Source organism: Trichomycterus rosablanca, chromosome 9 (genome assembly GCF_030014385.1).
Source record: "Trichomycterus rosablanca isolate fTriRos1 chromosome 9, fTriRos1.hap1, whole genome shotgun sequence".
NCBI lineage: Eukaryota > Metazoa > Chordata > Actinopteri > Siluriformes > Trichomycteridae > Trichomycterus > Trichomycterus rosablanca.
Genome location: NC_085996.1, coordinates 40,247,220 through 40,269,482, shown reverse-complemented (window position 1 = coordinate 40,269,482; position 22,263 = coordinate 40,247,220). Strand labels below are relative to the sequence as shown.

The 22,263-nt window shown below is 44.7% G+C and overlaps 1 protein-coding gene across 2 annotated transcripts in view; it reads left to right on the top strand.

The window, feature by feature from the left end:
* Positions 1-22,263, top strand: part of man1a1 (mannosidase, alpha, class 1A, member 1) — a 100,672-nt gene that overhangs the window by 40,452 nt on the left and 37,957 nt on the right. Inside the window, exons 1-3 of one of the 2 annotated variants that reach the window (XM_063002437.1) lie at positions 2,705-2,719; positions 7,162-7,277; positions 16,122-16,202. In XM_063002437.1, the coding sequence (XP_062858507.1) occupies positions 7,209-7,277; positions 16,122-16,202 (150 nt within the window). In that variant the 5' untranslated portion in view covers positions 2,705-2,719; positions 7,162-7,208. Of the gene's footprint in view, positions 1-2,704; positions 2,720-7,161; positions 7,278-16,121; positions 16,203-22,263 lie in introns of those variants that run through there. The other variant, XM_063002436.1, reaches the window with a different exon arrangement.

Genomic DNA, 22,263 nt, shown 5'->3' with positions numbered 1-22,263 from the left:
TTAATATTGATACTTTGCACTATACTTGAGTATAAAGGTAAAACTCTGATATGATCTACACTAACCGCTCACTATCAGGCGTCCGAATACTTTTGCTCGTGTATTTCTGTTATATTTGACCCGAGCGCTGTACGAGCCGCCCCTGACTCGGTGAGAAACGTTTACTGAAACTGCGGGCGTAACCGATTCAGAGGAAACGGCGCTGACGGAAAAACCAGGAAGTGAGAGGAGACCGACCGAAACAGGAAGTGACCGATTGGGTCTGGATGGATTCTGATAAAGAAAACACCTTGTTACACCTGTTCTAATAGCACTTCCTGTTTACGTACAAACCCACAGGTCCATAAAAGTCGGGACAAGGGCGTGTTTCGCCCTGTGTTCCTCCCTTGTGCCCCCCCCCCCCCCCCGTGTTCCCCCCTGTGTTCTGCCCTGTGTTCCGCCCTGTGTTCCCCCCTTGTGTCCCCCCGGTGTTCCCCCCGTGTTCCCCCCTGTGTCCGCCCTGTGCCCCCCTGTCCCCCCCTGTGTTCCCCCCTTGTGTCGTTGTCCCCCGGTGTCCCCCCTGTCCCCCCCGTGTCCTCCCCTTGTGTCCCCCCCCCCGGTGTTCCCCCCTGTGTTCCCCCCTTGTGTCCACCCCTGTGTTCCCCCCTTGTGTCCCCCCCGGTGTTCCCCCCGTGTTCCCCCCTGTGTTCCCCTTGTGTCCGCCCTGTGCCCCCCTGTTCCCCCTGTCCCCCCCTGTGTTCCCCCCTTGTGTCCCCCCCCCGTGTCCCTCCCTTGTGTCCCCCCCCCGGTGTTCCCCCTTGTGTTCCCCCCGGTGTTCCCCTCTGTGTTCCCCCTGTGTTTCGCCCTGTGTTCCCCCCTTTGTTCCCCCTGTGTCCGCCCTGTGCCCCCCTGTTCTCCCTGTCCCCCCCTGTGTTCCGCCCTGTGTTCTGCCCTGTGTCCACCCTGTGCCCCCCAGTTCCCCCTGTCCCCCCCTGTGTTCCCCCCTTGTGTCCCCCCTGTGTTCCCCCTGTGTCCCCCCCTGTGTCCCGCTCTGTGTCCCGCCCTGTGTTCCCCCGTGTCCCCCCGTGTTCCCCCCCGTCCCCCCCTGTGTTCCGCCCTGTGTTCTACCGTGTTCCCCCTGTGTTCCGCCCTGTGTTCCCCCTGTGTTCCCCCTATGTTCCCCCTGTGTTCTCCCCTTTGTCCCCCCCTGTGCTCCGCCCCGTGTTCCCCCTATGTTCCCCCTGTGTTCTCCCCTTTGTCCCCCCGTGTTCCCCCCTGTGTTCCCCTATGTTCCCCCTGTGTTCTCCCCTTTGTCCCCCCGTGTTCCGCCCTGTGTTCCGCCCCGTGTTCCCCCTATGTTCCCCCTGTGTTCTCCCCTTTGTCCCCCCGTGTTCCCCCCTGTGTTCCCCTATGTTCCCCCTGTGTTCTCCCCTTTGTCCCCCCGTGTTCCGCCCTGTGTTCCCCTGTGTTCCCCCGTGTCCTGCTCTGTGTTCCACTCTGTGTTCCCCCCTGTGTTTCATCAGCGTTCTTATTAATGACACTTTTTAATGTGAGGAACTGAGGACACTAATGGTTGCAGGTTTGTGAGACTTCAGCTGCTCAACAGTCTGAGCTCGCCGTCGTCTGATTCTCCTCCTCATGATGGAGACAGATCTGGACTGCAGGCCGGCCGCTTAAGCACCTGCACTCTAAGGCCTGACTGTGTTTCCAATATTTTGTCCCCTGTTGGAATATTTACCCAGTAAACCGGCGGCTCAGATGTTTAAACACGTGTGATGGGACCATTTGTACTTTTTTATTTCTGCATTTTCTGCCTTTTTCTCCCAGTTTAGTCGTAGCCAGTTCCTCTTCCTCTGCTGGAGACCCCGATGGTGTACGAGGAGGGTATATTCTCCTGACACAACCTTCTGTGGATCAGCGCGTGAGGTCGGTCTCGCTCACGGAGAGTCACGCGCTGATCTCCACATTCCTCCACACACACACACACACACACACACACACACACACACACACACACACACACACACACACACACTGCACCAAACCTACTGTCCAGCCCATAAACCCTCATGAACCCTTGTGAACAAAGCCCTGAGATGTACTTGATCTCTTTCTCTCGTTTTTAGGCGGCATGGTGGCTAGGTGGGTAGCACTGTCGCGTCACAGCGAGAAGGTCCTGGGTTTGTTTCCCAGGTGGTACCATCCCGGTCCTTTCTGTGTAGAGTTTGCATGTTCTCCCCGTGTCTGTGTGGGTTTCCTCCTGCAGTACAAAATGTGTGTGTGTGTGTGTGTGTGTGTGTGAGTGTGTGTGTGTGTGTTGCCCTGTGATGGACTGGCGACCTGTTCGGGGTGTTTCCTACCTTTCAAGCAGTGAAATGCACCCACTGTGACCCTGACCAGGATAAAGCGGTGGTAAAACAGACCGTAAATGAATAAATGTGTGAATTTATTTAACCTGAATATTTTGCTTACAGGCAATCACACACACACACACACACACACACACACACACAGAGACATGTGCACGCGTGTGTGTGTGTGTGTGTGTGTGTGTGTGTGTGTGTGTGTAAGTGTGTGTGTGTGTATTGTTGCTGTGATTTGCATTAGCGTGTCACCTCGTTAGCTCATGTTTGCACTTTGCATGGCTATTTTACCAAATACGTCCTGTTTTTTGTTGTCAGGCTGCAGCACCCAAAAGACCACGCCCGTCCCTCCATTTAATCTCAACGTGGACGTTCAGGTCATTAAAAATATTTGCATTGGACTCGGACTGTATTTAAATCTGAACGTGTTTCTATTTACAAACTGCAGTGAAAACACCGGAGATCTTTTCTTAATAATAATAATTATATTTATTATAATTATTATAATTATACAAGCTATAATAATAACAATAAATGTAATAATAATAAAAATAATAATAATAACAATAATAATAATTATTATAATAATAAGAAATTTTATAATAATAATAAAATAATAATAAAAATAATAATCATTTTAATAATAACAGTATAATGTATAATATAATACATAATGTAATAATAATAATAATATATTAATTACACTTTTTATAATAATTAATGTAATTATAATAGGGTTAGGGTTTTATTATTATAATAAATTTTATCAGCTCCACTTACCATATAGAAGCACTTTATAGTTCTACAATTACTGACTGTAGTCCATCTGTTTCTCTACATGCTTTGTTAGCTCCTTTCATGCTGTTCTTCAATGGTCAGGACCCCCACAGGACCTTCACAGAGCAGGTATTATTTAGGTGGTGGATGATTCTTAGCACTGCAGTGACACTGACATGGTGGTGGTGTGTTAGTGTGTGTTGTGCTGGTATGAGTGGATCAGACACAGCAGCGCTGCTGGAGATTTTCTCATGAGAGCATTCTCATGAGAAGCTTTTTGTACTTTGAGCCCAATGCAGTAAAGTGCGCGGCGGTCTGACTGAACTCGCTAAGAAATACGCTATTCCGAGATCTCCACGATTAAGCAGCGTAATGAAACAATATAGACGTGCAGCACGGCGCCGGTGCTGCTGTGGTACCATCAAAGCTTTACACAGTGAACAAACCAGCTTTTAGTTCTGTACCAGTTTTAAGTATCACCAAACTTGGATGATTTGGGTCGTGGAGAACTTTGATCTTTTATTTGAAAGCTCTACAATCGTCCTCTGACGGCTGCAGACGGTGTTTTTTAAGACGGAGCTTAATGATGCCGACCGGTGACCGGAGCAGATACGACTGAGGTCCTGCACACGGCGAGTAGTGCTGAGGGAATCATATGAACGCTTATATGAACGGAGACGTTGTAGAAATTAAAAAGGAGCATTTATAAATAGTTTTAAAAACGATGCAGTGACTTAAAATATTGACGTCATCGACTAGGTCGACCAATCGCAGCAGCCCTACTTGGGATTGGAGTCAGACAGCTCCTCTTTAGGGGCACATGGGTGGCACGGTGGTCAAATACGCCAGCGCTGTTAGGCACAAGTGCACTTAGCAGATCCACCGACACAGGGAAACTGGGTGGATCCAAACTGGGACATTGTGGCGAGTTTCACTTTGGTCTTATTAGACCAGAAGACTTTCCAAATGAGACTCGAGTTCTGATGGATGTTCTGAGGTTTCTCCAGGTCTGATGATGCTTATATATGGCACCGTAGAGGCCCGGAGGCGTCGTGTACGTGTTTAGTACACAGACTTTATTACCGTAAGGACCTTGGAACTCCGGACGTCCTTCTGTCCTGGAGGTTCCAGCAGAAACTGTGATTTGTAGGGTGAAGATCAACCACATGACTCGAGTAAAGGAAAACAGTTGGGATGGACGGTGGGCACGGAAATGCCCCCCTCATTACCTCTTCTCACCCTGAATGGAACAGACGATGTCGTGAAAATAACAGGAAGTGTGCTGGCACGAGGGTGCACTGATAAAATGTGCAGCACGACCTTCGACCTCAGGATTGCTTGGTCTGTAGATGTTTAACAGAGACACTGAGGGTGTTTACAGGCCGAGAATCATCACGGGTTTGAACATTAACTGGATTATCAGGAGAGTCACTCAGTAATCAGGTGGTTTTGTGAGAGGTAGGGTGGTACCTGTGGGGGCATTTTGGGGGTTCGAATCCTGGGCTGGGCTCACAAATACAGGCTGAAGCTACTGAGCTACTACTTGCCATCCAAAGACGTGCAGTCAGGTTATTTGTGTGTGTGTGTGTTTTGTGATGGACTGGTGACCTGTCCGAGGTGTTTCCTACCTTTCACCCAGTAATTCAGACCCACCGCGACCCTGACCAGGATAAAGCGGTGGTAAAACAGATGATGGATGGATGGATAATGGAAGACTGTTTGATGAGGTCTCACTTTCTGACCCTTGATGTTAGAAGTTCTTGTAATACCAGGTGTTCCTGCCTTTTACCTTTGTGAATTGTACCCACCACGACCCTGGTCAGGATAAAGCAGTGATAAAACAGACACTGAATGAATGTCGGGAGTATCTGCTTAGCTCGCCTCAGGTGTCTCGAAATTGTGTTTATTTTGTCTGTTAATAATAAATTATTTTGAATAGCAGCAGATTCGTCCTCTGTTCTGTTTTCCCTCTCGTCTCAAGGACAGACCGGACCGTGAGACGATGCGTATCCTCGACTGGCGTATCTGTCTCGGAGCGATTGGCGAGCATGGCAGGGTTTGATAATTAATTCCCACAGACTCCACTGCCCACCGGCTGGAGCCCTAATCAGTCCAGACGAGTAGCGCCGCTCACCCGTTTTAATGACGCTCTTTATAACCATCTGCTGAATACGTGTCGGGTTTTACCTCTATTAGCCGTGTTGGGTTTGAATCTCAGCTCTGTTAACCTGAGGGGACTTCTTTATAAGTGCTGCAGTTACGCCCTCTGCTGGCTGATCGGTGGTGCTGCACGGCACAGAGACGGGGGATAGCGGAGATCAGTGTGCGATACGGATCTCCGTATGAACCCACCTGCGGGTCGGTACTGCACACGTGTCTGAATGGGGGTGTGTTAGTCAGTGGTGGAAGTAAAATACCATCGGGGTACTGGATACAACTAGACAGGGAAGATAACAGATGTATGATTTTGGACAGAGTACAGCTAGTACGGTTAGGTTAGTAGGTTTAGTAGGGTGAGAGTTACAGGATTCTGACTGATATGTAAACTGTTAGGTTGATCTGTGGTGAGACGGATGAACACAATTACTGACTGATAAACATGTCAGAGCATGAGTTGTTGGACTTACCTTGGTATTTGGTTATAGCCACATAATTTTATTTCATTCGTCACGCTCATCATATCTTCAGCCAGCAGGACGATGAGTTTATTATTATTATTATTATTATTTCTGTTATTATTTCATTATTATTATTTCTGTTATTATTTCATTATTATTATTTCTGTTATTATTATTATTAATATTTTTTTATTATTAGTTATTATAATATTTATTATTATTATTCTTATATTTATTATTATTATTGTTGTTATTAATGATTATTATTTATTCTTATTATTATTATAATTATCATTATTATTATTACTATTCTTATCATTATATTTATTATTATTATTATTACTAATATTATTATTTTATTATCATTATATTTATTATTATTATTATTTTAATTATTATTATTACTGTTATTATTATTATTATATTTATTATTATTATTATTATATTTGTTATTATTATTATTATTACTACTACTATTAATGTCATTATATTTATTATAATTATTTATTTATTATTATTATTATTTAAGTTGTAGTTAATTTTAATAATAAAATAATAATCATTATAATTATTATTATTATTAAAAGTTTTATTAATAATAATATAACTATAATTATTTTTATATTATTATTATTTATGTTATTATATTTCTATTAATAATAATAATAATAATGATAATAATATTAATATATTTTATATTTAAATATATAAATGTATTTTATTTAACATTTTATTTTATTATTAATATTATTGTGTATTATAATTAGTAATTAGTATTAGTATTATTATTATAATAATTATTATTGTTGTTATATTTTATTATTATTATTATTATTAACATTATCATGATTATAACTTTTATTATTAATCAGGCAATAAATACAATTAATTTTTATTATAATTTATTCTTTGATTAATAATAGTAATAATTATTTATTATTTTTTAATTTAAATATTAATTTTAATTTTGTATAATATTAAATTAATTTTATTTAACATCCTATTTTATTTTACCATTATTGTCATTATTATTAATATTTGATATTATTGTTATTATTATTATCATTATTATTATTATTACTAACATTATCATGATTATCATCACCAATATCATTAAGCAGAATATAAATATTTATATTTTGTGTTTATATTCAATAATGTTATATTATTGTTTATGTTGTTATATTTCTTTTAATAATAATAGAAATAACAATATTATTTATTTATTTATTTTAGTTTTACATCCTCACAGGAGGCTTAGATGTAATGATGTAGGAAGTGTGACGGTTATGATGAGTGTGTTTGTGTCTGAAGACGCTCCTCATGACGCTCGTCTCTTCAGCGCCATGCTGGTACGTCCCAGTATGACCAGCCTGACACCAGTCTGACTCCAGTTGCTGATGTGTTGGTGCTCTGTGTTGCAGGCAGTCTGAAGGGAGCCACCATCGTGGACGCTCTGGACACGCTCTACATGATGGAGATGTACGAGGAGTTTGAAGCTGCTGCTGAGTGGGTGGAGAAGAACCTGGATTTTAACATGGTGAGAGGACACGCCTTACTCATTCTGACGGGGGGGGGGGGGCGGTGTAGATATGTTAACGAGGTCGATATGTTCGCTATGGATGGGTCACATGATTATATAAAGCAGTTTCCTGATTTACAGTTTCAGATTCTGAGTAATAGCTGCAAAAAGGTGTCCCCAAGTGTCCCTAAACTTCCCCATGTCCCCATATGTCCACAAACGTCCCCAATTGTCCCCGTGTTCCTAATTGTTTCCAAGTGTTCTGAAATTTCCCTAAGTGTCTTCATATATCCCTAAATGACTGCAAGTGTCCCCCAAATGTTCCCTAAATCTACATTTTACATTGTCGGCATTTAGCAGACACTTTTATCCAAAGTGATTTACAGTACAGTGACAGTATACAGTCTGAGCTATTGGGGGTTAAGGGCCTTGCTCAAGAGCCCAACAGTGGCAACCTAACAGTGGTGAGGCTTGAACCAGCAACCTTCTGATTACTGGACCAGCACCTTAACCACTAAGCTACAGTTGCCCTAAATGTCCCCAAATGATCCCTAAATATCCCTATATTTCCCCAAGTGTCCCCAAATGTCTCCAGGTGTTCTGAAATGTCCTCAAATGTCCCCTGAATGCCCCCACATGTCCCTAAATATCCCCAAGTGCCCTAAAATGTTCCCAACTGTCCCTTAATGTCCCCAAATGTCTCTAAATGTTTACAGATGTCTCCAAATGTTCCCCGGTTGTTACCAAATGTTTTTTGAAGTGTCCCCCAAGTGTCCCCAATTCTCTCTAAGTGTCCCTAAATATTCCCAAGTGTTCCCAAATGTTCCCAATTGTTCCCAAACGTTCACGCCCCAGTTGTTTCCAAGTGTTCCCTAAATGTCCCCAAATAACCCCAAGTGTTCCCAAATGTCCCTCATTGTCTCTAAGTGGACCTAAATGTTCACACATATCCCTAAATGTCCCCAAATGTTCCCAAGTGTCACCAAGTGTTCCTAAATGTCCTTAAATGTTTCCAATTGTTTCCAAACATTCACAACTGTCCCCAGTTGTTCCCAAATGTTTTCTGAATGTCCCCAAGTGTGCCTAAATTTCCTCAAATGTTTCCAGTTGTCCCCACATGTCGCCAAATGTCCCCAAATTTTACAGAATTTTTTCAAGTGTCTCCAACTGTCCCCAAATGTCCCCACATGTCTCTAAACGCCTCCGAGTATCTCAGTATGTCTTCTTTCTTTAAAGCCGTATAAAAGCCCTGTTCTCCGTCTCCGCGGTGCTGAAGGTGACCTCGGCGTTCTCATCAGAATAATGTCATTGTGATAAAGTGCCGAGCGTCTCCTCCCCCCTCGTTCTGTCAGAGCGAGCCCTTCTTCACCCATCCGGGGGGTGTCGGGGGCGGGGGGGGGGGGGGGTGAGCACTTAACGCTGCCTCGTTCCAATCAGCCGTCATGACTCTGACTCATCAGTGTAACGCTAATGCACCGGGAGACGTTCAGCATCCTCACCGACCACGCCGGCGCTCAGACCCACGCTTCCGCTCGCTAAATGTTAAAAGCTTCGCTGCTATTATTAGATTCTCCGTCTCTCTCTCTCTCTTTATATTTCCATTTATTGTTGGAGCTTCGATTACTGAATCTACTCGAAGCTCAAAGCCGTTTAAGCCGAACACTAAACCGCTCTCCGCGGAACGGCCGGATTTGTCGGGATGTTTTCCGGGCGGAGCTCGGATCTGTGAACCGGCGGCCGGGACGAGAAATAAATAAATAATAAGAGAATAAAAACGCTGAGCCGCGCCTCTCTGTGATCCTCAGCGCCCGCTCACGCTGGCTCGGGGCCCTCAGGCCGATTTCAGAAATGGAAAAGGCCAAGCGGCGTTTAATGTGATCTTAAATATGGGAACCGCTGGAGCGTCTCAAAACCCCCAAAGTGCAGCGGGTACGAGCGCCGGTGCCACGGCAGGGGAAGGAAGCGAAGAGGCTGAAATCTGATGAGTCACGTCTACTGCTAACACGTTCCAGAGTATCCCAGCCAGAGTGCTTTAACAAATCAGAACTGAGATACCAAGGGAAGAGGGCGTGTCTAAATCCTTAGCTCCCTTAAAATGCTCCTACTGAGGCGCCTTAATTCTGAGTGATGATCCGACTGAATAACGAGGGAGAATGTCAGTCTTAAAACAGAAGGTACGGCCTTTGTACCGGTCATTCCTGAGTGAAGAAAGCCTGGCATGTGTACACATCAGTCACAGTGCAGTAGGTATGACCTCAGTGCCGGTCAGTCCCTGGGACGGGCGTGTGGTCTTTGAGGCTGTCAGCTTCAGTAATGGTGGAATGGCCCCCGTAGCGGTCACTTCCAGCAACAGAGGCATGTTCCCTGTGGTCAGTAAGTCCCAAATACCATTCAACCCTGGTCAGTTTTGAAAAAGAAGGTGTGACCTGTGTATTGGTCAGTCCTGATAGGTAGCCGCCTATGTTTATCTGTAGCAGAAAATAAGACGTGGACTCTATACACGTCCGTCCCAAGAACAGGAGACATGGCCTCTGTATCGGTCACTTCCAGCAACAGAGGCGTGTTCCATGTGGTCAGTAAGTCCCAGTGAAGAAGACGAGGTCAGTTTTGAAAAAGAAGGTATGACCTGTGTATTGGTCAGTCCTGTTAGATAGCCTCTGTGTTTATCTGTACGAGAAAATGAGACGTGGTCTCTATACACGTCCGTCCCAAGAACAGGACACATGGCCTCTGTATCGGTCACTTTCAGTGATGAAGCTCCGCTTGCTGTGGTCAGTAAGTCCCAGTGAAGAATGTCAGTCTTAAAACAGAAGGTACGGCCTTTGTACCGGTCATTCCTGAGTGAAGAAAGCCTGGCATGTGTACACATCAGTCACAGTGCAGTAGGTATGACCCCAGTGCCGGTCAGTCCCTGGGACGGGCGTGTGGCCCTTGAGGTCAGTTTCAGTAACGGTGGTGATTTCGGGTGTCAGTGACAGTTTAATCGCCGTCTAACTCGAGCGTCCTGAGACAGAACCCATGTCCTCTGTATCGGTCACTCCCAGTGAGGACGGCGTGGTCTCTGTACCAGTGAGTCCCAGTAACAGGAGCGTGTAGGTGTGGCCCCGCCTCGGGAGACGTGGCGTCCGCATTATTCAGCCCCAGTGATAAAAGGCGTGGCCGACAGAACCCTGGTGCGGCTCCTGTAATCAGTCTCAGGGAGGATTCGGCCGCCGTGGGGTCAGTCCCAGTGAAGAACAGGGACGGGTTTCTGGAGCCGTCAGTCCCAGTATAGAGGGCGCGGCCGCTGGACCTGTCGCTCCCAGTGAAGGAACGATCTCCAGTACAGTCAGTACCAGTGAGAGAGGTCGAGGACTCTGTCAGTCACTTTCAGCTCGGGGGAAAGAAACACGACCGTCCAGCCGTCAGTCCCAGTGATGGACGTCCAGTTTTAGCCCGTCCCAAAAAAAAGGAGACAGGGGGTCTGTGTGTAAACCTGTCTCTCTCTCTCTCTCTCTACACACAGACACATTTCCCATCATCCTACAACCCCGAGAAGAGGGCGTGTCTAAATCCTTAGCTCCCTTAAAATGCTGCTACTGAGGTTTTTAATTCTGAGTGATGATCTGACTGAATGACGAGGGAGCGTCCGACGCCTCCTCAGCGCTGAAGATCAATCCCAGCATTCAGTGCGGCACGACTCTTCTTACCAAAACTACAAACATGGAGGACGAATATAAAGCGGAGCAACCAACAGAGTTCCTTTCACATGTAAATAAATTCTCACTGATTTAGAGCGTCTAAATAATCTGATTATGAGTCCATGTGTTGTTAGAATCCTCTCTACTGAGGAGCTGATCAGGGAGGTAGGGGGAGCAGGGCGGGTCACTAGGGTTTCAGACTGACCCATAGACTTGTCACCTGAATTTCAGCCCTGTGTAGTCCATCACTGACTGTAGAGTCATGACAAGAAAACTGTTTGTTCTGTTTGTGGAAGTTTGACGCCGTGACAGTGAGTTTCTCTTCATCTCTAGTAGGAACGATCGACAAAATCCCCAAATGTCCCCAAGCGTCCACCAAAGTGTCATCAAATGTCCCTAAATGTCCCCAGGTTTCCACCAGGTGTCCCTAAATGACCCCAAGTGTCCCCAAATGTCCCTAAATGACCCTCAAGTATCTACCAAGTGTCCCTAAATCTTTCCAAGTGTCCCTAAACAACCCCCAAGTGTCCACAAATGTCCCCAAGTGTTCCCAGATGTCCCTAAATGACCCCAAATGTCCCTAAATGTCCCCAAGTGTTCCCAGATGTCCCTAAATGACCCCAAGTGTCCCTAAATGATCCCAAGTTTCCACCAAGTGTCCCCAAATGACCCTCAAGTATCTACCAAGTGTCCCTAAATGACCCCAAGTGTCCCCAAATGACCCCAAATGTCCCTAAATGTCCCCAAGTGTTCCCAGATGTCCCTAAATGACCCCAAATGTCCCTAAATGTCCCCAAGTGTTCCCAGATGTCCCTAAATGACCCCAAATGTCCCTAAATGTCCCCAAGTGTTCCCAGATGTCCCTAAATGACCCCAAGTGTCCCTAAATGATCCCAAGTTTCCACCAAGTGTCCCCAAATGACCCTCAAGTATCTACCAAGTGTCCCTAAATCTTTCCAAGTGTCCCTAAACAACCCCCAAGTGTCCACAAGTGTCCCTAAATGACCCCAAGTGTCCCCAAATGACCCCAAGTGTCCCCAAATGACCCCAAATGTCCCTAAATGTCCCCAAGTGTTCCCAGATGTCCCTAAATGACCCCAAGTGTCCCCAAATGACCCCAAATGTCCCTAAATGACCCCAAGTTTCCACCAAGTTTCCTCAAATGTCCCTCAATGTTCCTAAATATCCCCAAATGTTCCCAAGTGTCCCTGTATGTCTTGGTTCTCTAAAGCCAAATAAAAAGCACCCTTTTTGTTCCCACCCCTCTGTGTAGTCCATCACTGACTGTGCACTGTTTGTTCTTTGTTGTCGCTGCGTCTGTTTGTGGAAGTTTGACGCCGTGACAGTGAGTCTCTCTTCAACTCTAGTAGGAATCGGCAAAATGTGCATCTTTAATAAGAGCCTCTACTGTTCTGAACAGCCTTTCTAAGAGATGTTGGAGTGTGTCTGTTGGAATTTATGTCCATTTAGTTAAAAAAAATAAAGCATTTTAAAGGACTTCACGGACCTTACTGCACAGGAGAACAGTCATGCTGGAACCTGAAAGGACCTTCCCTAAACTGTTAACACAAAAAGAAATCATATTAATAAACATTTTGGAACATTTATTGTGTATATGTATGCTAGCCCGCTATCACTTGTTACTAATTGGACGGACGCCCAGGGGTAGCTCCGTGGTTAAGGTACTGGACTAGTAATCAGAAGGTTGCCAGTTTAAGCCTCACCACTGCCAAGTTGCCACTGTTGGGCTCCTGAGCGAGGCCCTTAACGCTCAGTTGCTCAAACTGTATTCAGTCATAATTGGATAAATGCTAATGCTAAATGCAGAGGTCCTTTGATGGATTGGCGCCCTCTCCTGTCCACAAATAACACGAAAGAAATAAAAACAATTATTATATACGACCTGTTAGCATGACTAGAAGGGGTGTCCAGATACTTCTGGTCGTGTAGTGAAAACCTTTCATGTCCAAACTTCTCTCTCTCCTCCTGAAGCGAGGAACCGAGGAACCCGAACAGTCTGAGTTTTTTTAAACGCCCGTTAACGAACTTTTTAATTGAAAGGCGCTCCCTCCTGCCCTCCGGCCATCCAGCAGGAGACGCACTTACCAAATCCCCGGTGAGGCCGTGGTTAGGATTCGGGGCGCGTGAGGAGCTCTGAACCGCCTAGTTTTGATGTCAGAGACGCGGTTGTTTGCAGAATGAGCTGTACAGTCAGTGGTGGACGTGCTGTTCTGTTCGTCCTGAGAGGAATATAAATGTACAATTCACTCCTGGAACACTCGGCTTCCTGTTAGACGGGTTTTCTACCCTTGGTTCCAGCGCCAGGGTCACTCGCTGCGTTCTTGATGCCCAACGTCGATCTGTAGTACGATTTACAATCATCCTGTGGTGAGACTCCTGGTGCCCCGCCCTGCTCCCCCTACCCACCTGATCAGCTCCTCAGTAGAGAGGATTCTAACCACACATGGACTCATAATCAGATTATTTAGACGCTCTACTTACTAAGCTAACACAGTTAGTGTCAGGACGTTCAAACCCACGCTAGCAAGCCGGCTAACGTCTCCCTCCGTGTCCCGAAAACGCTTCAACCGTCCCTGACGCCCCAATTTACTAATAAACCCACTCGTATAATTCCACCTTTATACAGATTACACATCAACCAGAATTGATTTACATGTGAAAGGAACTCTGTTGGTTGCTCCGCACTGATTCGTCCTCCATGTTTGTAGTTTTGGTAAGAAGAGTCGTGCCGCACTGAATGCTGGGATTGATCTTCAGCGCTGAGGAGGCGTCGGACGCTCCCTCGTCATTCAGTCAGATCATCACTCAGAATTAAAAACCTCAGTAGCAGCATTTTAAGGGAGCTAAGGATTTAGACACGCCCTCTTCTCGGGGTTGTAGGATGATGGGAAATGTGTCTGTGTGTAGAGAGAGAGAGAGAGAGACAGGTTTACACACAGACCCCCTGTCTCCTTTTTTTTGGGACGGGCTAAAACTGGACGTCCATCACTGGGACTGACGGCTGGACGGTCGTTTTTCTTTCCCCCGAGCTGAAAGTGACTGACAGAGTCCTCGACCTCTCTCACTGGTACTGACTGTACTGGAGATCGTTCCTTCACTGGGAGCGACAGGTCCAGCGGCCGCGCCCTCTTTACTGGGACTGACGGCTCCAGAAACCCGTCCCTGTTCTTCACTGGGACTGACCCCACAGCGGCCGAATCCTCCCTGAGACTGATTACAGGAGCCGCACCAGGGTTCTGTCGGCCACGCCTTTTATCAGTGGGGCTGAATAATGCGGACGCCACGTCTCCCGAGGCGGGGCCACACCTACACGCTCCTGTTACTGGGACTCACTGGTACAGAGACCACGCCGTCCTCACTGGGAGTGACCGATACAGAGGACATGGGTTCTGTCTCAGGACGCTCGAGTTAGACGGCGATTAAACTGTCACTGACACCCGAAATCACCACCGTTACTGAAACTGACCTCAAGGGCCACACGCCCGTCCCAGGGACTGACCGGCACTGAGGTCACTGATGTGTACACATGCCACGTCTTCCTCACTGGCACCGACCTGATTCCAAATGCCCCGTTACCCCCGTCAGTCAGTACATGAACGCTCAGTAATCTCAGGGTTTACAGGACTGACCTTGACCAGGCGAGGCGTACCAGAACTCAGGCGTGTTTATTTTTTATTTCACTCGGGCGCCGACACGAAAGCGATCTGTCATCTACACTTTATATCGCGTCCTGTTCCCCGAAAGGCATACAGAGGAGAAAAAAAGCGCCGGCGTCTTCTGTAATGAGCGTCAGGACACGTACCTGAGAACGATAACCTTTCACTGCTCCAGCACCCAGACATTTTTCCTTCCAGCCAGCCAGCGAGCGAGCGCTCCGGGTCGTGGAACATATATAAATTATATAAATAACAAACTCCATCGTTTTCATAAAGAGACTCACCAGAAAAATAATAATAATAATATAATAATCCTGCAGCAGCAGCAGTATTAGCTCAGAAATGCGCCGCGGGCAGGATGAAGCGCTCGTTTGTGAGTGGATGTACCGGTATATACGCACCCACGCCACTTTTATTCCCCTAAACAACACTAAACGTGCAGCGGATCCGTTCCAGGCGCCCGCCGCCCGCCCGCCGGAGCTTTGATTAGTTTTCGCATTGCTATTCAAGCACCGCCGTGACCCGGCCGCGCAGCTAAATAAATAATCACGACTTCACCGAGCCGCCCCGGCCCCCGCCACGCTGCGTTAGCCTCGTTTAGATCCGTCTGTTTTCACATTTCTCACCTCGTGCACTTTTGAGCCTCGTGCACAGAGGTTCCACAACGGCAGACGTCCACTCCTGACCGAGGAGGGTCGTGACTAATACACGCCCCCTCAGACACGGGTGCAGCACCGACCGCTCCTTTTCACTTTCATACGGAGATCCGTATAGCGCACGTTGTCTGTGTAGGCACCCGGTTGGGTGGTAGGTAGCAAAGCAAAGATTCAAACTCTTGAGTTCAAGATGTCAAGTCCTGTTTTCTGAACGTTTTCCCGAACAGTATGATTAGATTAAAATCCATTTAATTATTCATTTAATTTTAATTAAGCATTTCTCTCTTTTTATTCTTTTATTTGAATTGTTGTATCAGTGCCTTTTACAGCAGCTCTGTTATAATAATAATAATATTCTTTACCTATAAAGCACTTTGAACTGCTGCTTATAAAAAACAGTGCTTTATTTATTATTATTACTATTATTATTATTATCACTTTTATTAGTAGTAGTATTATTATTATTGTTATTATTATTATTATTATCACTATTGTTATTATCATTATTATTTTTATCACTATTATTATTATTTTCCATATTATTATTACTAATATTATTTTCTATATTATTATTATTATTATTGTTGTTGTTTTTAATGTTATTATTATTATTACTAATATTATTACTATTATTATTTTCTATATTATTATTATTATTATTATTATTGTTGTTTTTATTATTATTATCATTATTTTATTTATATTAGTATTATTTTCTCTTTTATTATTATTATTATTATTATTTTCTATGTTATTATTATTATCATTATTATTATTGTTATTAATGTTATTATGGTTGTTTTGTTAGTTTTGGGATCATCACCCCTCTCTTGTTCTCCTCTCTGACAGAACGCTGAAATCTCCGTGTTTGAAGTGAACATCCGCTTCGTCGGTGGACTGCTCTCCGCCTACTATCTCTCAGGAAAAGAGGTACGTGAGTGCGCCCGCGGCTCTTGGCACGTTGGTGCCGCGGTACTTGGCGTTGTGGTGGTAAAGTACTGGAGGGCTCTTGGCATCGTGGCTGCAGACGATCTGATTGGTCGTTTCCTGAAGCTGTGTGTGGTGCTGTCTGGTAATTAGCAGGTGACATTTAAAGTTGGCTGGGCACGGTGCCCCTCTTAGACGAGGCCCGGCGGCCTGCGGGACGGCTGCCTGCCCGGACGCTGCGCCAAGATAAACAAGAGCTAGCTCACACACTCACACACACACACACACACACACACACACACACACACACTCACTGCCCACTCAAGTTTTGGCCCGTTTTACGGTGTGTTTGGGGGGGGGGGGATTATTCCAGGATGACGTCGAACTGTCGTGGACTTAAAACACTCTGGTGTGATTTTTATGATACTTGTGAGGTTCACGTGCTCCTGCAGTTTTAACTGGGGGGGGGGGGGCACAGTGGGCAGCACTGTTTCCTCACAGCAAAAAGGGCCTGGGTTCGATACCCCAGGGTCTTTTCTGTGTGGAGTTTGCATGTTCTCCATGTGTCCTTGTGGGTTTCCTACCGTAAGTCCAAACCCAGGCCCTCATTACTGTTTTAAAGGGACTCGTGACAGGTTTCAGAAGATCTGATTTTATTCTTTCCTTTAAAAAATCATTCTGAGCTGCTGCCTGAATAGGGTTACTTATTTATTTATGTTTAATAAATTAAATGATTTAATTATTTATTTTATTCTTCTTATTTTTTTTTTATATAATATATTATTTTTTATATAATTTTTAATCAATTATTCAATTATTTTTTATTATTTATTTATTTATTGTTTATTTTGTTTAAATATTGTTTCACCTATTTATTTTTAATTATTATTTATATTAATTTATTTATTTGTTATTTAATAAATTTAGGCTTCGCGGACATATTTTAGAGGATTTAGCAACCATTTAATCTCTCCTTTAAAAAATCATTATGAGCTGCTGCCCAAATAGGGATTTATTTATTTATTTTTATTTAATTAATTAATTTATTTAATTATTTGTCTTAATTATTTTTTATTTAAAATAATTTATTTATTTATTTTGTTTAATTAGTTAATGTATTTAATTTTTTGTTTTAATAAAAAAATTTTTTTAATTTTTATTATTGTATTTAATTATATGTTTTAATTATTTAAACAGAATGGAAATTTCTAAATTCGTTCATACCCGGTACTTTCCAGTTTAAATTCGGTCCCAAACCCTAGTGTTTAGTCTCGGTGGAGTTTCAGGTGGGCCGCTGTCAACCCAAACCGATGTATCCTGACCGGGGCTGCAGTAGGTCTGGCGTCATTGAAAAAACAGGCACAGGGACAAACTGAAAATGTTTCCACTTTTACACCAGTGGGTGATTTAAAGCAGCCGTTCCACTTTTAAGATAAGATAAGATAAGATAAGATCGCCTTTTATTATCCCACAGGGGGAAATTTGTAGTGTTACAGCAGCTTTCAAGAATACAAAAAATAGAAAATTACAAAATGTTTACATGTATGTACACATATACTAAATAGTAAGAATATATAAAAATTACAAAAATATAAACAGTTAAACCAAATATTGCAGTTATTAGAAATATTGCACAAAGTACAGCAGTAAAGTGCAAAGTTACAAAAAATTACAAAAGTAAAAATTACAAAAATATAAACAGTATTTATAGATGAAGTTAACCAAATGCAGTTATTAAAAAATATTGCACAAAGTACAGCAGGTACAGCAAGTATTGCACATAATTTAAAAGTAATTGCACAGAGAAGTACTAAAAACCAAGTGGATTATTGTGATGGTAATTGTCTACGTTTGGGACGGTGCTGGTTGTATAGCCTGACAGCAGGAGGAAGAAAGGAGCTGCGATGTCTCTCCTTTGAGCAACGCGGGTGAAGAAGCCTGTCGCTAAAGGAGCTGCCCAGTGCAGTCACAGTTTCATGCAGTGGGTGATCAGTGTTTTCCATTAAGGATGACAGCTTGGTCATCATCCTTCTCTCCCCCACTGCTTCCACCGAGTCCAGGGTGCAGCCCAGGACAGAACTCGCCTTTCTAATCAGTTTATCCAGTTTCTTCCTGTCTGCTGCTGTCATGCTGCTGCTCCAGCAGACAACACCATAGAAAATGGCCGATGCCACCACCGAGTCATAAAAAGAGCTGAGAAGGGCCCCCTGTATTCCAAAAGAGCGGAGCCTTCTCAACAGATAGAGTCTACTTTGGCCCTTCTTGTACAGGGCTTGTGTATTATCTGACCAGTCCAGTTTATTGTTAAGGTGAACACCCAGGTACCTGTAGGAGTTAACAATCTCGATATTCCGTCCCTGGATGCTCACTGGTTTCAGTGGATGTGGTTTAGACCTTCGAAAGTCCACCACCAGCTCTTTTGTTTTGCTGGTGTTGATCTCAAGGTGGTTCTGTCCACACCAGTCCACAAAGTTCTTGGTGAGTTCCCTATACTCACTGTCGTCTCCATCCAGGATGTAGCCAACAACAGCCGAGTCATCGGAGAACTTCTGAAGGTGACAGGTTGCTGTGTTATAGGTGAAGTCCGCGGTGTAAAGGGTGAAGAGGAATGGGGCCAGGACTGTCCCTTGTGGAGCCCCAGTGCTGCAGAGGATTGTGTCCGAAACGCAGTCCTTGAGCCGCACATACTGTGGTCTGTTTGTTAAATAGTCCACTGTTCATGTGGTGAGTTTATGATCCACCCCTGCACTCTCCATCTTGTTCCTCAGTATAGTGGGCCTGATGGTGTTGAATGCACTAGAAAGGTCAAAAAACATGATCCTCACAGTGCTTCCTGCCCTGTCAAGATGAGAGAGGGATCTTTGAAGAAGGTAGATGATTGCATCATCCACCCCAATGCCTGGCTGGTAGGCAAACTGTAGCGGATCCATCGCTGGTTTGACCAGTGGGCGGAGATAGTCCAGAACAAGTCGCTCCATGGCCTTCATCAGATGAGAGGTCAGTGCCACTGGTCTATATCCATTTAAATCAATGGGATGTGTAGTCTTTGGTATGGGCACTACACATGATGTCTTCCAGAGGACTGGAACTCGCTCCTGTTTCAGGCTTAGGTTAAAGATGACCTGGACTATCCCACACAGCTGGTTCGCACAGTGTCTAAGGAGCCCGGGGTGGATGCCGTCAGGGCCAGCAGCCTTCCTCACCTTCATCTTCCTCAATTCCCTCCTCACTTGATCACTGGTGAACGATAGAGAAGAGTAGGCTTGGGTGCTGGGTGCTGAAGGTGGAGGTGTGAAGCATTGAACTGTGGTGGGTGAAGGTTGCAGTGAAGATGAACAAAGGAGTTGAGAGTGAGGTGTTAATAGCCCAGGGGTAGGCATAACAGAAACAGTAGATGTTGGGGGCAGCTGCAAGAGTTGATCCATGGTGTTTGTGGGGGGAGCAAGTGCCTGATCAAATCTGTTAAAGAAAATGTTAAGGTCGTTTGCCCACTGTAAGTCTCCGACAGACTGTCTGTTGGATTCCTTAAGTCCCGAGATTGTTCTTAGGCCCCTCCAGACTCCATTTACATTATTCTGCTGCAGCTGGTCCTCCATCCTCTTCCTGTAGCTGTCTTTGCCTTCCCTGATCTTCTTTTTCAGCTCCTTCTGTACACTTCTCATTTCCTCCTTATTTTCAGATCTGAACGCCCTCTTTTTCTTATTTAGAAGAGCCTTAAGATCCGGAGTAACCCAGGGTTTGTTGTTAGAAAAACACCGTACTGTTTTGGTTGGTACAGTGTTATCCACACAGAAATTAATATAGTCCGTTATGCAGGTTGTGAGGTTGTCAACATCCTCGCCGTGTGATTCAAGAAAAACATCCCAGTCTGTTGTGTCAAAGCAGTCTTTCAAAGCTTCATAAGCCTCGTTAGACCAGCTTCTTACATCCTGTAAACTGGGTGGCTGTCTTTGAACAACTGGTTTGTAAACAGGCACAAGGTGAACCAGGTTGTGATCCGACTTGCCTAAGGGGGGGGAAGGTGAAGTGTTATATGCCTCCTTGGTGTTTGCATAGAACAGGTCCAGTGTTTTATTGTCTCTTGTATGACAGTTCACATATTGTTTGAAATTCGGGAGCGTGGAGGACAGGGGCTCCTTTAAGCAGGTTAATTAAACCTGCTTAATTTACATTTTCTGCATTTAGCAGACGCTCTTATCCAGAGCGACTTACAGAAGTAAGTGCTTAATGGTTAGAACCCGAGTCTTCGTGACCGTGGTTGCTGTGCGGCACCCACACTACCCACTGCACTGGCGTGCCGCTCCGTATTCGGTGTTAAACGCGGGTCTGCAGAGCCAGAACTAAAGCTGGTGTTCTAAGTTCCTAAATGATTCGGCGTGACCTTCATGCTAAAAGCATTCCAGCACTTCATGATTCACGATCATCTTACCCAAACAGAGCGGCAGTGCCAACTCTGGTGCCGCCTGGTTTCTGTAGACTGGGTTAGTTTGGCATCTGGGCGCTGTAGATGGTGCAGTTTTTTTGAAGATGATTCCCACAGCCTGGTTTGTGCCTTTAGGAGGGTAAACAGTAAACAAAGTTGGACATTTCATCATAACTGCTGCAGTTACGCCCTCTGCTGGCTAATCGATGGTGCTGCACAAAGACGGGGGATAATGGAGATTGGTGCATGACTCTCCGTGTGCCATACGGATCTCCGTATGAACCCGCCCGGTGCAGGTGAAAAGAAGTGGTGACGGAGGGGGCGTGTGTTAGTCACGACCCCCCTCGGTCAGGAGTGGAGCTCTGCAGCAGTAGAGGTGAAATGAATGTGATGTAAAATGAAGTGCATGCTGGGTAATATGGGCACATCTCAGCTTTTTTAGGTTGAGTTGAGCTGGCACTCGCAGCAGCCTGGCATTCTTTGATAACATTCTCATCAGGCAGAGTCGTTCAGGCGCCGCGCCCATGGTTCTACCAGCTGGGTACGTGTGTACGGAACCACACAGTCGCTGCTATTACAGTCTGATCACCGTGTTTCTGCACCGCGTTTACAGTTGGGCCCCTGAGTAAGGCCCTCAACATTCGGTTGCTTGCATTGAATATGATCACAGCTGTACAGTGGTTCAGATGAAAGTGTTTGTTCTTAATTCTGTCATTTAACGTTATGGTAGCCCAGAGGTTTAGGTAATGGAATAGTAATCAGAAGGTTGCTGGTTCAAGCCTAGTTTATTATTTGTGTATACACACATACACATGTGCAAATACACACACACACACATACACATAAACACACACTCACATATAAACACACACACACACTTATATACACACACATACACACTCATATACACACACACACACTAATATATACACCCTCATACACACATACACACACAAATACACCCTCCCTCACATAGAAATACACATACACACTTAAATAGACACACACATACACCCTCATACACACATTACACACACATATACACACAAAAACATATGCACACATACAGTATACACACACCTTAACATAGAAACACATATACACTTTCATACACACATATACACACACAGGAACCCATACACACACACACACACACATGCATACAAAAACACATACACACACTCACAAATAAACACACATATACACACACATACACCCTTATACACACAAGAACAAATGCACATATATATACACACACATACACACACTTATACTTAACATAGAAACACACATACACTTTCATACCCTCATATACACACACAACCTACAAGTAACTACCATCAGCCCAGGAGCTACTGCGTCCCTGATCGTGATGTGTTACACACATTATTTTAAAGCCCAGCGCTTTGGACTGGGATGTCCAGTGAGCTTATGATCAGGTGTCCACATACTTTTGGTTGTGTATGTAATAATGAAACCCAGTTGTAGCTCCATCACATCCCGTCTTTATTTTCCATCAGCGGGAGGCGAGAGGAACCTGGACCGGATCCACCTGTTCGAGTTCAGCACTTATATCCCCTCGCATCGATCTCTGTACTGAGATTCATTTATACATGACCGCCGGTGATGAGCAGCTGCTCC